At 31.6% G+C, this 18,598-nt stretch overlaps 2 protein-coding genes across 2 annotated transcripts; both read right to left on the bottom strand.

The window, feature by feature from the left end:
* Nucleotides 1–1,822: 1,822 nt before the first annotated feature.
* On the bottom strand, nt 1,823–4,509 carry LOC7496932 (UDP-galactose/UDP-glucose transporter 4). The gene is made up of 7 exons (XM_002320061.3): nt 4,113–4,509; nt 3,867–3,895; nt 3,549–3,750; nt 2,911–3,153; nt 2,707–2,808; nt 2,474–2,581; nt 1,823–2,307 (listed from the first exon to the last, which is right to left on the bottom strand). Exons 1-7 carry the CDS (start codon nt 4,236–4,238, stop codon nt 2,038–2,040), a joined length of 1,080 nt encoding a protein of 359 aa, XP_002320097.1. The 5' UTR covers nt 4,239–4,509; the 3' UTR covers nt 1,823–2,037.
* Nucleotides 4,510–10,705: 6,196 nt separating this feature from the next.
* LOC7464907 (uncharacterized) lies at nt 10,706–13,597 on the bottom strand. The gene is made up of 3 exons (XM_024585177.2): nt 12,629–13,597; nt 11,684–11,792; nt 10,706–11,520 (listed from the first exon to the last, which is right to left on the bottom strand). Exons 1-3 carry the CDS (start codon nt 13,358–13,360, stop codon nt 10,937–10,939), a joined length of 1,425 nt encoding a protein of 474 aa, XP_024440945.2. The 5' UTR covers nt 13,361–13,597; the 3' UTR covers nt 10,706–10,936.
* Between the last annotated feature and the right edge of the window lie 5,001 nt (nt 13,598–18,598).

Raw genomic sequence — 18,598 nt, 5'->3', positions numbered from 1 at the left:
AAATTCAAATGATAAAAAATAAATTGCAAAAAATAAAACAAAACAAAGGGCTAAACAAATAAGTTTAAACACGCGGGCTCAAGGTAGGCTTGCGCGCCTGAGACAATTAATTTTTTTTTTAAGTAACAAACAACTTGTCATCCGTTGTAGCAGATGTAGCGTCGTCTACTAGGTAAGAACACAGTTTCTAACCACCATTGTGGTGACCAAAAAAACAAAGAGGTTGGGTTTAAATTTTTCAACTCATTTTCACCAAAAAAACACCTCTAAAACACCATAAACCCACCAAAATCACCTAAAATATTCTAAAATCACCCAAAAATCCAAAATCAAATGAATAAAAAATCTTCAAACTGAGCACAATCTCCTTCCTCAATGGTGTTTACAGGAAAAAAAAACCGCTACCATTAAACTTCTATCATCAAATAAAATATGTTAACACAGAAAATAACAAGTTTCATTGTCTAAAAGTGGCCCAACTGACCACTTTTTTTTTTTTGTCATTTTAAGATTAATTTCTCTCTCATCTCTTTAGCTCAATGATTGAAAAAAAAAGAAAAAAAAAGTTATGGGCCAAAATAAAATTTGTCGTTAAAGTGTGGTTAGCCATATATTTTCTTCGTGTTTTACATTTAGTCCTCTATCTTTAATGATTGTATTTTTATCATAATTTCAAGTATTATTTCTTATTATTAGGCTATAAAATGGAATATTTGAAAGAAAAAAACATTTGAAAATGAGAGAAAAAAAAGAAAAAAAAAAAAGAAAGTCAGTTGTCATGAGCAGTGAAATAAATTTCAGTTGTTTTGTTAACTAGATCATTATCATTGGTGCATGCTAAGTTATGGGTGGATATGAAAGTTTTTTAATATAAAATAATATCCAAGCATTGCTCATGTATTTTCAAATAAAGAATTTTTTAATTATAGATTTAAAATTTAATGCATATTAGATAAAATCTTTTTTAAATATTACAAATATAACATATTGAGAGATTTTGTTTTATTAATATTGAGACGATAACATATTGAATCTATCCTCATTGATTGAGGTTAATCTATCAGATCCATGATCTATGTCATGAGACCATGATAATCTTATAGAAAACAAATTATGAATGTCAATTTTTAATCAACTTAAAATTAAAAAAATATTTAATTAAAAAATGACACGAGTCAACAAACTTACAATCCAAGTTATAAGACCGGGATAACCTCATAAAAAAAAAACTTATGACATCAAATTCCGAACTAACTCAATATTGAAAGATAAAATTAAAAAATAAAATCAATTAAAAAAACAATCCAGGTTAACTTGTCAAACCCGTGATCTTGGTCATAAATTGAAATAACTTCATGGAAAGCAAAAAAAAAACATTTGAAGCCTAATTTTGTTAATTGAAAAAAAAATCATGAAGTTGTGATAACTACATAAAAAGAATATTTTTAAAAAATTAAGAAACTCAATTCTCAAATAATTTAATATTAAAAAATAAAATTAAAAAAATAACTAAATAAAAAAATAGCTGCATAATGTTTTTTTTTTAAATAATTATAAAATGAAAAAGAAGAAGCTGCAGTAGTATTGATAATGATTTATCCATGCCTTTTTAGATTTTGTAATGATTAATAATAAAGGCATGAATTGAAATTTGGTGATTTTGTATTTTTATTTTTCTAAAGCTGTACAATACCAAAATATAAATGGAGAGAGATAATTAAACTAATTCATCTTATTTTAATAAAAAAAACTCCCCGATATTGCATAAAAACATTATATTATAATTATAAAGCATACTAAAATAACTCTAGAACACAATAAATATTAAAATTGCTTTTACTCTGTAAAATGCTCTTAACTATGATTTGACATTTTTTTTGCTAGCAATCTGTCCAGAAAAGAGAATGTTCAACTTATAAAAATGAAAATACAAATACTTTATGAAATGTTCAATGCTAACATTTTAATTTAACCGTCAGAATCTTACGTAAACACTTAATTGGAAAAAAACATAGCTTAAATTAAAGCTTTTTAATTCTACACCAATGGCCTTTTCTCTTCATCCTCTGCAGCTTCAATTTCTAATTGAAATACTCTCTTCTCTTCATCATTTGTAGAAGGTTTCTCGATCTTAGCCTTTTTAGTAATCGAGGATGAGCTCCTCTTGTAAGGATTTTTATCAGGCAAAAGTTTCAACGTGATCCCCATGGCTATAAGCAAAAGTCCAGTCCCATGTTGCTCAGTTAATGGCTTTGTGAATATCAAGTATGATAGCAGCAATGTTACTGCCTTTCTCGCGGTTGTCACCTGTGATAAAATTCAATCCTTAGTCATAAAGAACTCAATAAAAATAGTAATGGCACTGCATGTTCATTCGATATTCATGCTCCGTCAAATGTGCGTTAAAATGGGCAACGTTTTTTCAAATCACAGTGATCTTTAAGACCAGAAAATGCTTGTGAGAGGAGGGTACCATTGCTGTGGTTGCGGCACCAAAAAGGGCAATGAGTGAAAGGACTGAGACTTGGCCGATGAATGTGGCCATGGCTTCAAAAACTAATACAACGTACACATATGGATGCTGCTTGATCAACAAAAACGACAATCTTACATTAGGGACCATGTGTGCGTTTTTGTCGGGATAAAGAATCGTGAACTATACGTTAAGGTGGGAAAAACAAGAAAACTGCTTGGTATGTCAATTACCTGCGAGCATGAGTTCCATGCTTTGAATAGTTCTCCTGTCAAAACCATGGGAGGGATCAAGAACGGCAAACCTACCACACTTGAGCAAAACAACATCTCCATCTGTGCATAGAAAGAAAAAAAAAAAAAAACATGAATTCCATGCCTTTTCCTTCACATTGAAACACTTACAAGTTACAAGTAGGAAATCCTCATGCTCATCACCTGTGTTGTTTCAGGACTCAAGGTAAAGATAGCTTCTTGTAAGTTACCAAGAAAAGCATCCATGATCAGGGCACCAGATATCATCAAAACACCAATGATGCTGAAATTAGGTGAAGTTTTTGCATCTGCTAAAGTGAAAATGATCAGACCCGCAACTAAAAGTAGCGCAGATGCATATTCATGAGCTGGGTATTTGCGTCTCAGACCCGGTATAAATGCACCCATTACCATCACTGGAAGAACCTGCGGAACCAGAATATATAGACCACGAGAAATATCAGCCAACTTAATCATTTTCTTGGCTTAATTTACTAATTCTAGTTGAAAACTCAAGTGGTTGATTATAGTAAAGACTCCATACAGTGATAATATGGGTCTCATGCATTTTGATTCGAACATAAAAAAAGCACCGATTTTCAGACTCCATTGACAACTAACCATTTATTTTAGTGGCCTACCTCATTTCTTTATCACAGACAGACAGGATCAAATTCTAAATACTCGTACAAAATGTTCATTTTCATTTAATTTGCTTTTGCAATTAAAGATCACAGAGCTATTATTCTGCTGTATTTGGCATGAACCAGTCTAATTAAGGATCACAGAAGTATTATTCTGTTGGCATGAATCAGTCCTACCTTGGTGGATTTAAACATGATCTGTGCAGGGTAATTAAGAAAAGCCAGAGACCCTTTGGTGAGTCCATGGGAACCCATGAGAACTGCCGAGAGCTTGACATAAGTCTTCCATGGATTCACCATTTGCTTGGGAGTAAAGCCTTGGAGATAAATCAGCAAAACATACACAAAGCTTTGAACAAATGTAAAGTACCAGCCATAGCTGCAAGAATGGAAGACCATCCGTCATTTATAATCACAAAACTAACAAATAGCTCACAGATAAACATATCAAAAACATTGCCAAAGGAACACGGTACAAGAAAGGTAAAAGCCCACCTGAACTGAAGCCTGTTGTACACATATTCCTGAAATCGAGAAAAGGAGTGAAAAAGAGCAATCTTTTAGTCCTAAGAAACAGTTTTAACGAACCATAAGATTCAAACTTTAACCTCACTTTGGCTGCTCAGAAACAAAAGAAAGCAAAAAAAAAGAAGCTGGAATTCCAAGTTTGGTTTTCTTTTCTTTCCATCGACCTTCCCAGAAACCAAACAGAGTATAAATGCAATGAAACAGAGAAAGTACCTCACATATGCCGTTAACAAGATAGCCAAAGAAAAACCCAGAAGAGCAAATGAGGAATTGTTTCCATCTTGGTCTATCAGTCAGAGAAATTCCAAACAAAGACCGTTCTTGCTCTTCATTCTTCATTGCCGTCTTTCTCTCTGTTACTTCTCGCTCGTTTTGAACTCAAGAAAAGCTATAACCAAACTAAGCAAAGGCTTGAAAATGGAGTCTGTTCATCAACTTGACTGTACAAACATTTGCATGTCACCTTACCAGAACTACAAGGAAATGTAATGTGGTGTAAATGATCAAGGCTTAGCTTTTGCTATATATATATATATATATATGGAGAGAGAGAGAGAGAGAGAGAGAGAGAGATTTCCTTAAATTTCTCTTTACATTTTCCAGGAAAAGTTTTTACAGGGAGGAATTAGAGTGGTTATTATCTTATCGATGTGTTTATCTTTGGATTAAACGATTAATTGGATGTTATCATGGGTCCCATAATGATGCTTTATTTTTTGTTTGGTACCGTTCTGATTGATGGCGATTTTCTTGTAAGGATCACATGTTAATTATTGGTAGGTTCCATTGCCTATGGAGAAAGCTTCCACAGTGGATATGAGAAGGTGTTTGGAAAATAATATTTTTTAAAAATTATTTTTAAAATTAACATATTAAAATTATTTTTCCATGTAATAACTAAGATTATCATACAATCTTTTTCAAAATACGAAAAATTATTACGAACCATTATGAAAAAGTAGCATTTATATACTCGTTTTTATACTTTATTTAAAAAAAATTATGATTATCATTTTTAATATTTATATGAACAATAAAAGGTTATGGATAGTAATTGACCAAACTGGGAAAAAGAAAATATCGGTTCAATACTAAGGAAAAAAATAGTAAAAACACAAGATGGTTCCGGTTTTTTGTTGGTTTATGATCTAATCACACTCTCGTAAGCTTTAAAGATAAAAGTATACTTTGGCATTTGTGTGGTCTTTGAGTGCGACACCATGTCGTTTTCCTTTCTATCAAGGTCGGCATTGTAGCGAAGTAGTTCAAAAATGTCCAAAACTCCAAGGTTTAAAATTTAAATTTAAGAATTAACAAAATAAAATCATTATAGCTAAACTCACAAAATATTATTCACTGTAAAGATGTTTTGTAATTTTTTTTTTGTTGTGTTTTCTTGTTTAGTTTTTATTTTATTTTATTTTTTCAATATTATATTATTTTAAAAATTATATATATTTTTTGTTGGGTTATATACTGGTCTCATGACTTTATTTTATTTTTCTCGATCTTGACCTGAACATTAGATCTGTTAAAATTAAGGCTTTGCAAAAAAAATTTATTTACTTTCTATGGATTTATCTTAATCTTACAATCCAACCACAAGTTTTACAAATTAACCCGATTTGACTTGGGTCAATTGTTTTTCCTAATTTTCCTATGTGATTTTTCTTATTTCACCATTTAACATTGGATTGATTGAAAATTAGATTTCATAGATTTTTTTATTTGCTTTCTATGAGATTATCTCGATCTTATGACATGGATCGTGAAATTGACAGGTTAACCTGAGTTGACTTTGTTTATTATTTTAATCGAATATTTTTTTGATTGGGTTTTGTAATTTTTTTTCTTCTTTCTATGAAGTTATTTTAATTTCGTGAGTTCAGAAAGTTAAGTTGTGTTGACGCAATTAGTTGTTTTAGGTTTTTTAACTAAATATTTTTTAAAACAATTTCACTCTTTAACAACTTATTCCTTTTTTTTTTAGTTTTTTTATTCAATCTTAACATTCAATATTAGGTTATTTAGAATTGAGTTTTGTAATTTTTTTCAATTTATATTTTGTAGAGTTACCCCAATCTCATGGATTTTTTTTCTGAACTTCAACTTTCAACATTAAATTAGTTGGAAAACTATCTCAAATATAAATTTATTTTATATCTTCATTTATATCTGTTTATCCAAATATATTTTTTCTTCATCATGTCTCGATATAATAATTAAGTTTTGATATAGTAATCAAATGCTGTCTTATTATTGTAATTTATAAAGATTCTACTTTTTATATGTACCCATATAAAATCTGAAGACGTAAAAGAATACACCACAGTGCTCAAATAATGTTAAATTTTGGTTTTACAATTTATAAGAACAAATTCTGACTTTCCATTCCCATCATTTATATTTGTTCTTGCTTGCTCATCATAATATTTTTTGGTCTAAAACACTAGTTTAACGAGCTTGTACAGTAAATATTGCTGTTACTCTCGTATTGTTACTGGTTTCTATCAAGTCACGCACGGTTAAAATACTTGATTAGTTCACCGGAATATTCAAACAGAGTGATTTTGGATAGAAGTTGATTTTTAAAATGTATTATATTATTTTATTTTTGATAAACATAATCTAAAAACATTTAAAAATTCAAAAATACTGTTGAACTGTATTGTCACGAAACCGATCGATTTACCAGGACTGCAAGAGCATCATGATCATAGCCTGAGGCTCTAATATATATATGAGAGGGGCAACCTCTCTTAGCCAACCCTACCTCTCTCTTAAAAGTCAAATCTCAACCTTTAAACTATCATACCAGAGCTAGTACTTACCTCGCTAGATATAGGAACGAATCATCTAAAATCCCATACAAAAAAGATTTTGTTTTCAGTATGAAAAGCTTGTTTGAATATGTATAATTATTGGAAAAACAAATATTGATTTATTTATCAATTTAAGGGTTATTTATGATATGACAAGGAGTTAATTTGGAAGTTAAATAAAATATAAAAAAATTACACTCGTGTTGAGTTAAGAATATATTAAAGAGGTAATTAAAGCAAATATTTGTTATTATTTCCTAATGAATACTGAATAATTCAAGATCGTCAATAAATTATTTTAATTATCTAATTATAGGAAACGATTAAGTGTCTATATATACTTTATTTTATTATACTGGTGGTGATTAATAAAATTAAAATTGAAAAGGGAGAATTCTGGCGTGTGAACCTTGAACAATATTCTGAAAATTTGTGAAAGGTTTATTTAAAGATTAGCCTATTTGGAAGTGTGGTTGTGGTTGATTTTTAAAATGTTTTTCATTCAAAAATATATTAAAATAATATTTTTTTATTTTTTAAAAATTATTTTTGATATCAGCGTATCAAAATAATCTAAAAACACCAAAAAAAATATTAATTTAAAGCAAGGAAAAAAATAAAATAAAAAATTAATTTTTTTAAAAAATTCTTTTAAAATGTAAAAACAAAGCTGCATGATTAGTGCAGCTCGAAATACTCAGAGTGAGTCAGGAAACCATTGCTCTAGCGTCTAAAAAAAGCTGCAAAGCATGGAAGCGTTACATTGCTTGACAAGTTGTAGTAAAGCGAAAGGTTCCTCTCCTTCAAAATGGAGTTAATTAAGGACCATTTAATTAATTAGGTTACAAAATACATGCCATGCCATAATTAACGCCAAGTCTTGCAGGTGACCAGAGATGGCGTTGGCTCAAGCTATGGGCTAAACGGCAGGGTCCCAATGGAGCTTTGACTAGCCCTACTTGGCTAATACGTTATCTGTATGGGTCAACATTTCATGGTTTCTTCAATGGTGGAAGCCGAATTAATACGACTAGTTGCATTACGATACCCTAATGCTGTCTGTCTGATCTTGAGTTCATTGTTTTCTCTAACAAAAGACAAGACAAAGGGATGCTTTAAATTAATTCGTAGGGTTATCAAATTGAGAAGAAGCCATTGCTTTGGTTAAATTGACCGCCTTTTTTTATTTTTTTATTTAATGATCTTTGTATTCTCATACATAAACTTTTTTAGAAGATACATTTTAATTCTTAAGACACACAAAAGGCAAGAAAAGCCCAGTGAAAGTCCATCATGCATAATATAAAAGAACCATGTGGGTAGGTTGCAAAACACATCAAACTAGCTATCTTCGGAGAGAAACAAAGTTGGGATCAAAGCAATTTGAAGTTGACACCATGCATGAGCTATGCTTGAGTTTTTTTCTTTTTTTTTTTTAATTTTATGGGGTATATAGCTGTAAGCGAAAGAGGAGTTTGTGACCGCTAAGGATGCATCCAAATTACATGCAATTGTGTCGAGCACGGAGGGGAAAACCTCACATGCACCAAGGGAACTTTGAGTTTGATGTAATTAAAGAAAAGCATGTGCCTTGCTAAATTGCAGGGCAAGCTTCTCCCATGGAGTACTTGACTTGATAATATTGCAAAGGACTGGACTGGAAAGGCGTTGCAATCTTGACTTGCATGGCTTGGGATGTGTGGGATGTTCACATCAGGCAGAAATATCTGTTTTTATTTTGGCAAAAACAACTAATTTTAATGCTTAAAGTCAGATTCTCATTTACAAGATTAAAAGATACACTAATTAACATGCATCGCCCTTTCACTTGTATTGTTGTGCTGTGATCTTGGCTTCGGGTTTACACGATGAAACAAATGGTTACAAAATAATTGACTAATATATTATATTAAAATTAATGTCAAGACCAAGTGTCTAACTGTTTTTGTGGTTTTTTTTGTTTTTAATTAATTTGAATTTCGATTTTTGAAAATTAATTAATTTACTAAATTCTTAAATAATTTAAGAATATATTTAGATGTTATTTTATTAAATACCATTTAATTTCAGTAGTTACACATTGATTCTGTCGACACGACTTTTACCAATGGTCTCGCGAACTATTAGTGTTCATAGGAAAACTTATCGTCAATTATTTATGTTATGTTGGTAAGTCATTTGGTAATATATTCAGCGATTATGATTGTCGCACACCGGATTGTGATCGTCGCACAAAATGCTTGGACGTCACGCGCTGAATATATTTTGCCCATACAGCTTCTGAGATGTAAGGAGGTCTGAAATCCTTTCAAGTCGTCACGTCTTTTCAGCCGGGAAGCTCTCTTTCTTTAGCATATTTTTTAGCTTTTTTTTGCGCCTCGTACCAAAAATCACACAACCTATATGGTAGAAATGAATTATCGGTTAATAAATGAAAAATAAAATTTTAACATTTAAATAAAAAAATATTTATTTTGATTTTAATCTTACTTAGTTGGGCTATGATTCTCCTAAACCCTCATAACAACAACGTTGTCAGCTTTTTCCTAGTAAAAATTTTTCTTGCACATCAAATTTGTAAAATAAATAATTAATTAATATTAATAAATTAATTAAATTAACATAATAAAAAAAACTGTTTGACTATATACTAACCCTGAACTTTCTGAACCATGCATCAATCATAGGTTTCCTTTCAAATTTTTTGAAAACTTGACTTCATTAAAACAATGACACTTCCATTAATAATTTCATCATCGGTGTTATCATTTGGGCAGGCTTAACATTTGTAAATCTAAATTTATATTTGTTAATTGAAATTAATTTTTCAAAAATTATTAATTGTAATGTACAGTTTTAGTAGTGCATGAAAAGAAAACAAGTTTACATTGAGTGGTCGGGTTTCCATTGGGCAAGGTATTTCCTGGACCCCGCTCTAAAGGGACCCTCCCTCGGCGTGGCGGCATTGCACTCGACAACCCATATCAAGAGAGGCCGATTGCGTCTTATGTTCCTGTTCATGGTCGATACCTAATGATCCATGGTCGTTAGAAACGCTGCTAGAAGAACTAGTAGCGATATGTCCATACAACGCACTACTAACTTCTCTTTAAGCATCACAAATTAACTGATCGAAAAGGATAATAACATTAAATTTTGAGTTTATAATCAAAATTTCACTTATAAATAAAAATTACATTTGCAACCTATGCATATTTTTTAAAAATATAAAAAAAATATTTAATACAACCTACAGCGAAAGCGTGAAACAATTACCCTAGTTCTCACTATTCATGATTGTATTACAACACTAAGGCCCCATTTGTTTAAAAAACAATCACATCAATAATTTCAAATGCGTTATAAGTATATTTTCAGTGATTGATAAACCATGCTAGCAAATAAATGGGTTCGGCTTGTTTTGGGCTCGAGCAACAACCACAATATCGCTATTGTATCACTTACTTTATATATATATATATATATATATATATATATATATATATATATATATATATCCAAGTCAGCTCCACTTCAACTCACTTACTGTGAAGACGGCCCATAAATGAAGAACCCTCCATTAACATCGACAGCCGACACGCTAGCTAATAGGAAGAGTGGAATTTCAAGGCTCATACTAATACTCGTGATTGGCATGCCATTCACTATTTTTCAAGTTTCTAATAAGCTTGGCATCCAAGTCCTCCTCCCAAAGGTCTCGGTTTTGAGCCTTTTCCTTGTACAAAAAATCAAGCCGAGGTGGTTTCCGACCCCAGGTGGTGGTGAGTGTCTCTACACACTGTTATAAGACCCAGCTTGTCCAATGAATTAATTCAATAACCTGCCGATTTAAAGCTTGGTCTGAATTAGTAGGAAAACCTAATATTTTTTTATAGAAAAATGATATTGCTTCCAACTTTTTTATTAAAAGAAAAGCGACTCAGATAAACTCAATACCATCTGCCTCGTAACTATTCTACAAGATAACAAATGAAATTTGTGTATTTACAAAAGGAAATGTATTAAACGTACATTATTCTAACCTCTCGATCTTTGCTAAGAAAAATAAGTGCTAACACCACTGTGTTTGTTTTTTCCCCCTCATTTCCTCCTACGAAATTTCTATCATAGACTATGCCTAGAAATACTACTAGACAATGGGCATGAGTTATGCCATTTATGGGATAGTTTCAGTGCTGTTACTTGTAATAATCATTAGTATGAGATGAGATCAAGCAATAGGTCATCAACCAAAAGATCAAGCACCCCATTCTCAATTCCCAAAGCAAGCTCTTGTTGCTCTTCCTCAAACTTGCTCCACCTGCCTTCCCTGTCCATATCTCTGACATAAACCTCCCTTTTATGCTCTAATTCCCATTCAACCCGCAAGCTGTCTTCTCCATTTATCCAAGCTTTTGCTTTTTTAAGCAATTCCACATCAATGCTCTGTTTACTATTCTCATACGTTCTTGTAGCCAATTCATCTCTAAAGAAGTCGAATAGCAGGTCCATGTTGTCACTGCAACATTCTAGGCCAGTTTCTTTTACATGGTTCAATAGTTTCCATGCCCTTTCTTCGACTTCATGAATTTCTTCTTCTTCTTCTTCTTCTTCTTCTCCTTCAAAGTTCATGTTTGTCTCTCTAATTCCTTCAGGATCATCGTCGTCTTCTTCGTTGTCATCATCTTCTCCAGAGCTGATGTTTTCGTCTATTGACATCCAGTTGTCTAGGCTGACAAAGTCCAATTTGGTTAGACTCTCAAACCTTCGGATCTTTTCCATAATCTTTTCTCTAGTCCCTGCAATTAGAATTCATGAACGTGTTATCAACACCAATTAATGAAGTCACGCTTTTTTCTTAATTTAATGAATTAGCACAGCCTCATTTAATTTGTGCTTCTTGCAGTGCTAAAAAAATCTGCATTATATATCCAGTAGGTATTAATCAAGAAGGGAACATACTCTCCACAGTGGCAAGGCTTTGCTCAAAAGATGAGCTTGAATCTTCATCTTCTTCAAACTCGAATTCAGTAACTGAAACAGGACTATGTAGTCGTTCCTCCTCATCCTCCTGTTGATTTGCATCAGTCCAAATCAGATCAATTTATCCAGTAAAAATAAGGATAAAATATATCATAGACAACATCACGGAGACACTGGAAGCACATTTCCAAACATATAAATCTTAAGCACGTACAGTGAACATTTATCTAACTTAAACAATAACGCAACATTGTTTTTCCATACAGCCCAGGTGATTAGATAAGAGATTAATCAGCTCATATCTTGCCAAACCCATGTCCTGACAAGAAGCCATTAAACGTCCAATCACCAGAATAGATTAAAGCAATCAGGCCGTGTTACATGGGACCAACGCATCAAGACCACAACTTTTAAAGCATAATATTAAAAATATTTGTGGGTGCCCGACAACAGTGAAAGGCATTGGATGCATTAAGCATATCTTAGGAATTAGGATCCATTGCCCACATGTATATCATACATGTGAACCTACTGGTAAAATGTTCCTAGCAATTTTCCATATTGATAATGTTGATGAAATATTATGATGCACCGGGATGTAAATCCTGCTATTGTTTCCCACCTAACCTTAGCCGACCTCTTACAAAATGGTGCCAATGTGCCCTTAAGGCCTTAACCATGTGATCTCATTGGGCAAAGGGACAATGAGCAATTTCTCTTTTGTCCTGTGTGATCCTAACCCTAGATTACATGCACCTAGCTAAAAGCCAAACCAATGCCGTACAAGACAAACAAAGTCAACCACAAGTCACTAAAAGACACATTGTCACCGCTGATTAAAAAAAAAAGTAGGACATCCAAGGATCCCTTAACAGCAGACACTCAAATTTTTTTAAAGATTCAACGCACTATATGTAATCTTACCTCGGGACCCACTTTTGTATTTGTTATTAACTCCAAAGAATCCTCGCCGACGCATGGTGAATTTTCTTTGCCCACTTCTATCTCCTTTTCACCACACTCATCAAAATTACCGTTCCAAGGTGGTAAATAATCTGAGGTAAAATCACTATCACACCAGCTTGACCCACTACGTGGAGTGGTCGAAGTGGACCCGGTTGTGGTAGTGATGCAGTGATAGGGTGATGATGGCAAGTCTGATGGCAGAGATTTCTCTTCGACAATGTCGCGAAATGATCTCCACCGTATAATGTCTTTTATAGTGACTGTTATTTTGACTTCATTTTCCTTGTTTTGACTCTTCTTTTTTGACAGTTTCCGAGAGAGACTCCTCGGTAAAATTGAGGGGGGCTTAACGGCGGTGAAATGGATGTTCTTGACGGCGTTAATCACGGCTTGGAATGCTGAGATTGTTGTTGAGGCTGCTGCTTTCGAACGACTTCTAAGTAGCTTGTAACTCGCAATATTATTGCTAGAATTAGCAATGCGTTTTGGGTTACGAAGATCGATTTCGATAAGGGTTTTCATAGTGGAATCGCATGGTTTTCTTGAAAACGATCTGAACCCACTTGAGGAACATAAATTTGAATCATCATCTATGAGAAAATCTTTAAGCAGTTGAGGCCTGTGCTCTATTGAAACATGGTTTCTTTGCTTAAAGTTTGTGCTTGAACATGAATTATAGAAAGAACCCATGTTTTGAAAAGCACAAGAGAACCAAAAGCAATGAGAAAGATAGACTACGGAGCTAGCTAGGTGGTGAGAACGAGAAGGGGGAGTTTAGCTAGAAATTTGAGTGAAGTGGAAATTGATTAGTGGAGGGAGAGTGTTTATAGAGGGAAAAACAAGAAAGAGAGAGGTAAGTTCGAGTTGGGGATCTCCAGGTAAGAAGCTCGTGCGATGAGTAAGCTCATGTAATACTTTGATAAAAGAATGGATGAAAGTGACAAAAAAATGTAGAAGCGTGGATGCTTCTATTTTATGGGTTTTTTTTTTTTTTTTTTTTTTTTTTTTTTTTTTTTTGAGGAGGAGGAGGAATATTAAATTTTGGAGAGAAGGTATTAATTAAGGTATTTTTGGTGTGTTGTACTTGAGGTATGTCGTTTCCCGGGGGGGTGGTGATTTGACTGGATTAGACAAATCACTTTCGTAGTCAAGAGATTGTTTTTAAATGTAATAAGAATTATTTTTTAAAATATTTTTATTTAAAAATATATTAAAATAATATTTTTTTAATTTTTAAATTTTATTTAATTTGAAATTAAAAATATCAAAATGTTTTAAAAGCACGGTCCAAACACCATAATTGTCAATATCGTATGTTTCATGTTCTCTTCTCTTGTGCCTAGATATATTGCTAGCGTTATATCGTAGGTCGAGCAAATTTATTTTACGTAAAAGAAGGGTTACGCTGAAAATAATTAAGTCTTAAGTTAATGGTTTAAGTAGTAATTTAAATAATATGAAAAAAATAACAAAAAATTAAATGATAAAAAAAAAGATAAAATGAATTATTCTTAAGTCTATCTAAATTATCAAACAACTTAATACTAATTTAATAGGAGGAAAACCGCAAAAAATAAAAAAAACAAAGTAAAACTTCAAAAAAATAAACAAGACATCAGCTTAAAAAAGAGAGAACTAAAAAAATTCAAACAAACCTCCTAAACTTATTCTAGTATTAAAAATTTGCAACTCGTTATATCCAGTGTCTAAATTCAATTAAGAAACTTAATTATCAACCAATTTACTTTTGAAGTATGAAATTATTAAAAAAAATAGTAATAAAAAACCCTGCAAAAGCAACAAAAAACGAGGATAAAATTTGAGAGTAAAACACCTAATAAGAATGAAATTTGAAAAAAAAAATATCGAACAAAATAAATATAAATTAAAAGAATGAATACTAATTTTGAAATATTAAAAAAATCAAAAGGGATGAAATTAAAAAAGATTATAGAGGGCTAATCCAATAGAATCAAACCCAAAAAATAGAAATAGAAAATAGAAAAAAGGATTAAAATGCTGTAAAACCTCTAGGCAAAAAATTATAAATTGACTAGTTTCATGTAAAATAAAAAGAAACAAATTTGTAACTCTCGATCAGGTTATCAAAAAATTCTAAAACTTTGCGTGGAGCCTTCTAATATGATTCCTTAGCTTGAGTTAAAATTTCAGAATTTTTAGATAAATTCGGAAATTTGACAAAAAATCACAATTTGACTAGTTTTACGTTATTGGACGTAATTTTAAATTCGACTATTAGATTGAGCTGAAATTTTATGAGGAACCTTAAAATATATTGAATAAAATCTGGTTAAAATTTTAGGATGAATGGAGCTCGGTAGTGCTATCAAATAATAAGGACCGTCAAATGGAAGCAAAAAGACTCATTAAGGGTAGAATAGTAATTTACCACTAAAAATAAAGCAAGGCAGCCCCCTTTTTCTATTATGAACTGCCGACTGGGCAGTAACAAATGGCGAAAGAAAAAAAGAAAGAAAATAAGAGAAGAACATGAGAAGTTAAGAGAAAAACAAGAAAAAGTGAGAGGGAGCTTTGAAACTTGTAAGATTGAAAGACTTGGAACATTAAATTAAGGAAGAATCAAGTGAAGAAAGATATAAGAAAGGTGAGGAGGGTTGGCCACACTAGGAGGAGAAGAAAAGTTGGGAGAACTTAGATTGGTAAGCATGAAAAGTTTAGATTCTTACTTGAATGAAGTGCTTTTGAGTTTATTTGAGTAAGTTATCAACCAATGACAATTAAATTTGACTTAATTTCTCATAATCTTGATTTTTTTTAAATTAGGGTTCTTATGAGAATTTGAGGATTTTGAGAAAAATAGTAAACATGATGGAATTGAGGTAGAATAGTATAGAAATAGTGAATGTAAGTAGTAATTAAGAAAGAAATTAAATAATTTTGAAGAAAAGAACTTGTAATTAAGGATGAGGAAATATAGGAATGAGGTTTTGATTGTTTTATGTTTGAGAAATGATGTTCTTTATCTTATTTGAAGTATTCAAAATATGAACAAGTGAAGAAACATCATAAGAATATGAAAAGAAGGAATAAATAAATGGTAGGAAAGTTCATGGGAGAATTCTTTAAGTGAGTTAAAAGAAGAAAATTGATTAAAACTATATGTTGAAAATGAGGTGACAAATGAATGAAAATTTTGGTGTAAACCCCAATTAAATAAAGGATATTACGTGCTTCAAATTTAGGCACGTAGGAGAAATGATAATGGATTAATAATGTAGTGCAATCTGATTAATTCAGGAGTTGTACCAGGAGCAGGGCATCAGGCAGGAGGAGTTGGGCCATCCCGAGCAGACGGTAAGTGATTCATCACTTTCTTTTAAAAATTCAAAGTTTCATTATTAGTTATGAGTTGTTTATGACGTGTTGATATGGAAGAAGTAGATGAAGAAATTGTTGGTTAGTATAAATTACCGGTTAGTTTGTATGAATTACCGGTTAGTATGAATTACTGGTTAGTATAGGATTACCGATTGGTTGGTATGAATTACCGGTTGGTTTGTATGAATTACCGGTTAGTATAGGATTACCGGTTGGTTGGTATGAATTACCGGTTGGTATGAATTACTGGTTGGATGGTATGAATTACCGGTTGGTTGGTATGAATTATCGGTTTTTTTGTATGAATTATTGGTTGGTTAGTATGGATTACCGGTTGGTTAGTATGGATTACCGGTTGATTAGTATGGAATTACCGGTTGTATTGGTTATTTAAGAGTGTTAGCCGGGTTTGAAGTAAAATTTGTGAATTACCAAATTAAAAATTAAGCAATAAGTGTTGGTCATAGATGTCCTATAAGTATAGGATTAATAAATTATGAATAGGTTATTAATGTTGATATATAGTAAGTTGGTGATGAAAAATAATATGATATAATTTGAAGACTTGTGAACATAATAGCTTTATCATATTTAATGTGTTATCTTTCTTATTTCTTATTAATGTTATGTATACAGGTTTTTCACGAGGTGATGCGGAGCATTAAAAATGGACTTTGTGTTTTGATCTGTTTATTTTGTGGGATGTAATATATTTGTTTTATATGTAATTTGTATTATATGTAGATTGTAATATATATATCCTGAATATGTTTTGCTTTTGGTACTTATACATTTAAAATGTATGAGTAAGGAACTAATATTATTAAACTATTCAAAAAGAATATTTAGTAATTATAATCCTGCATGTTTAGAAGATAAATGCATGTTAATGTAATAATTAGTTCAATATAAATCTTTTGAGTTTATAATTGTTTGTAGTTAATGTGTTATTTGTTGATGATGTAAGGTTGAGAAAATACAATGAAGTATAGTTATGTGAAATATTATTTGATGAGATGGGATATGATCCAGGATGGTTGGATCAAAGTGAAAGTTTTGAGTATTGTGATTGAATGAAGTCTAGTCGATAACTTGGTAACATCAGAAAACAAAGGAAACTCTGTCGAAATTTCAAAAAAAAAAATCTCATAATCTTAGATATACTATTCAATACTTGACATTAGTAAAGAAATGTTTGAGATTTCATGACATTATAATTTGAGGGTGTTACAAATGCTCAAAAAAGAAAAACAAAACAAGCAAATTCGGACGAGCTTCCTAAATCTGTTATAATCTCTAAAACTTGCAACTTGTAAAATTCTACACCTGGGTTCAATTAAGAAACTTAACTTTCAATAAATTTATTTTTGAAGGATGAAAACGTAGAAAAAAAAACTTGCAAAAGAAAAGAAACAACAACAAAAATAATATGGATAAAATTTAACAGAAAAAGCCAGAGAATGATGAAATTTGAAAAAAAATAAATGAAAAATGATACCAAGCAAAATAAATTGCAATTAAAATAATAAGGACCAAAATTGAAAGATTAAAAAATCAGAGGGGTTAAATTAAAAAACATATGTGATTTGATAGATTATTTATAAATTAAAAAAATGATAGGAGTGAAATAGAAAGAAAGTGTTGAGGGCTAACCCAATACAATCAAACCTCAAAACAAAACAAAAGATTAAAAAAAACATTAGTTTATATATATATAAAAAAAACCCAACAAACCAAACGAACCTCTTAAACTTGGAAAATTCAAGAGACATGTATAAATCAAGATATTTAATCTCGCAAAACATGATATTTATCCGGTTATGCTAGCTAAATTTTGTTAATTAAAATAATTTTTTTATTCTATCAAATGACAATTGAAATAGACACACACTAAATTAATTAAAAAAAATAAAAAAAATATATTACACAAGGCTACATATATTATAAATATTATTTATTTTAAAAATAAAATTTATCCATATAAAAAAAATAAAAAAAAAATGTGATGAATTGCTACAGTGAAACCCAGTCCTTTAATCCCTTTCAAGCAGCAAAAAAAAGAAAAAAAAGGATGGGTTATTCCTGGCCAAGCTATGATCACCTCTAATCAACTATTTGTACATGCTTTCAGCATTTCAAACATTTTACCTTCCATGCACTGCTGGTCTTACCACGTGACTGAACTCGGAAAAGTGGCCAGAAGAACTGGTGGTGGGTCTGTAGCAGCTGACATGGAAATTGGCACAGACGTACAAGGTTACTGCAAGAGCTAGCAACAGTACTATGGCCTAGTTTGTAATGTTTTTCAGTACAAAACAGCCTTAAGGCACGAGAAATCTAAAGATGGCAAGATTCTTTCAGATATGTGAATTGTCGATTTGCAGATATTGCCAGTCAAGAAGGATCCAGTGTAGTTAAATTGATTACTCGCAAGTGATGGAGTCTCTGTACACTGTACTGAGTGTCGGCTCAACCCCTGTTCATCCAGACATCCTCGTCAACCACCCATTAATTTTCCTCCACATATCCAAGCCGGAGAAGGAGAGCCCAGCACGCATGCTTATTCCC

This window comes from Populus trichocarpa, chromosome 14 (genome assembly GCF_000002775.5).
Source record: "Populus trichocarpa isolate Nisqually-1 chromosome 14, P.trichocarpa_v4.1, whole genome shotgun sequence".
Classification (NCBI taxonomy): Eukaryota; Viridiplantae; Streptophyta; class Magnoliopsida; order Malpighiales; family Salicaceae; genus Populus; species Populus trichocarpa.
The sequence above is the reverse complement of the archived record's forward strand: the minus strand, read 5'-3'. Positions and strand labels throughout refer to the sequence as shown.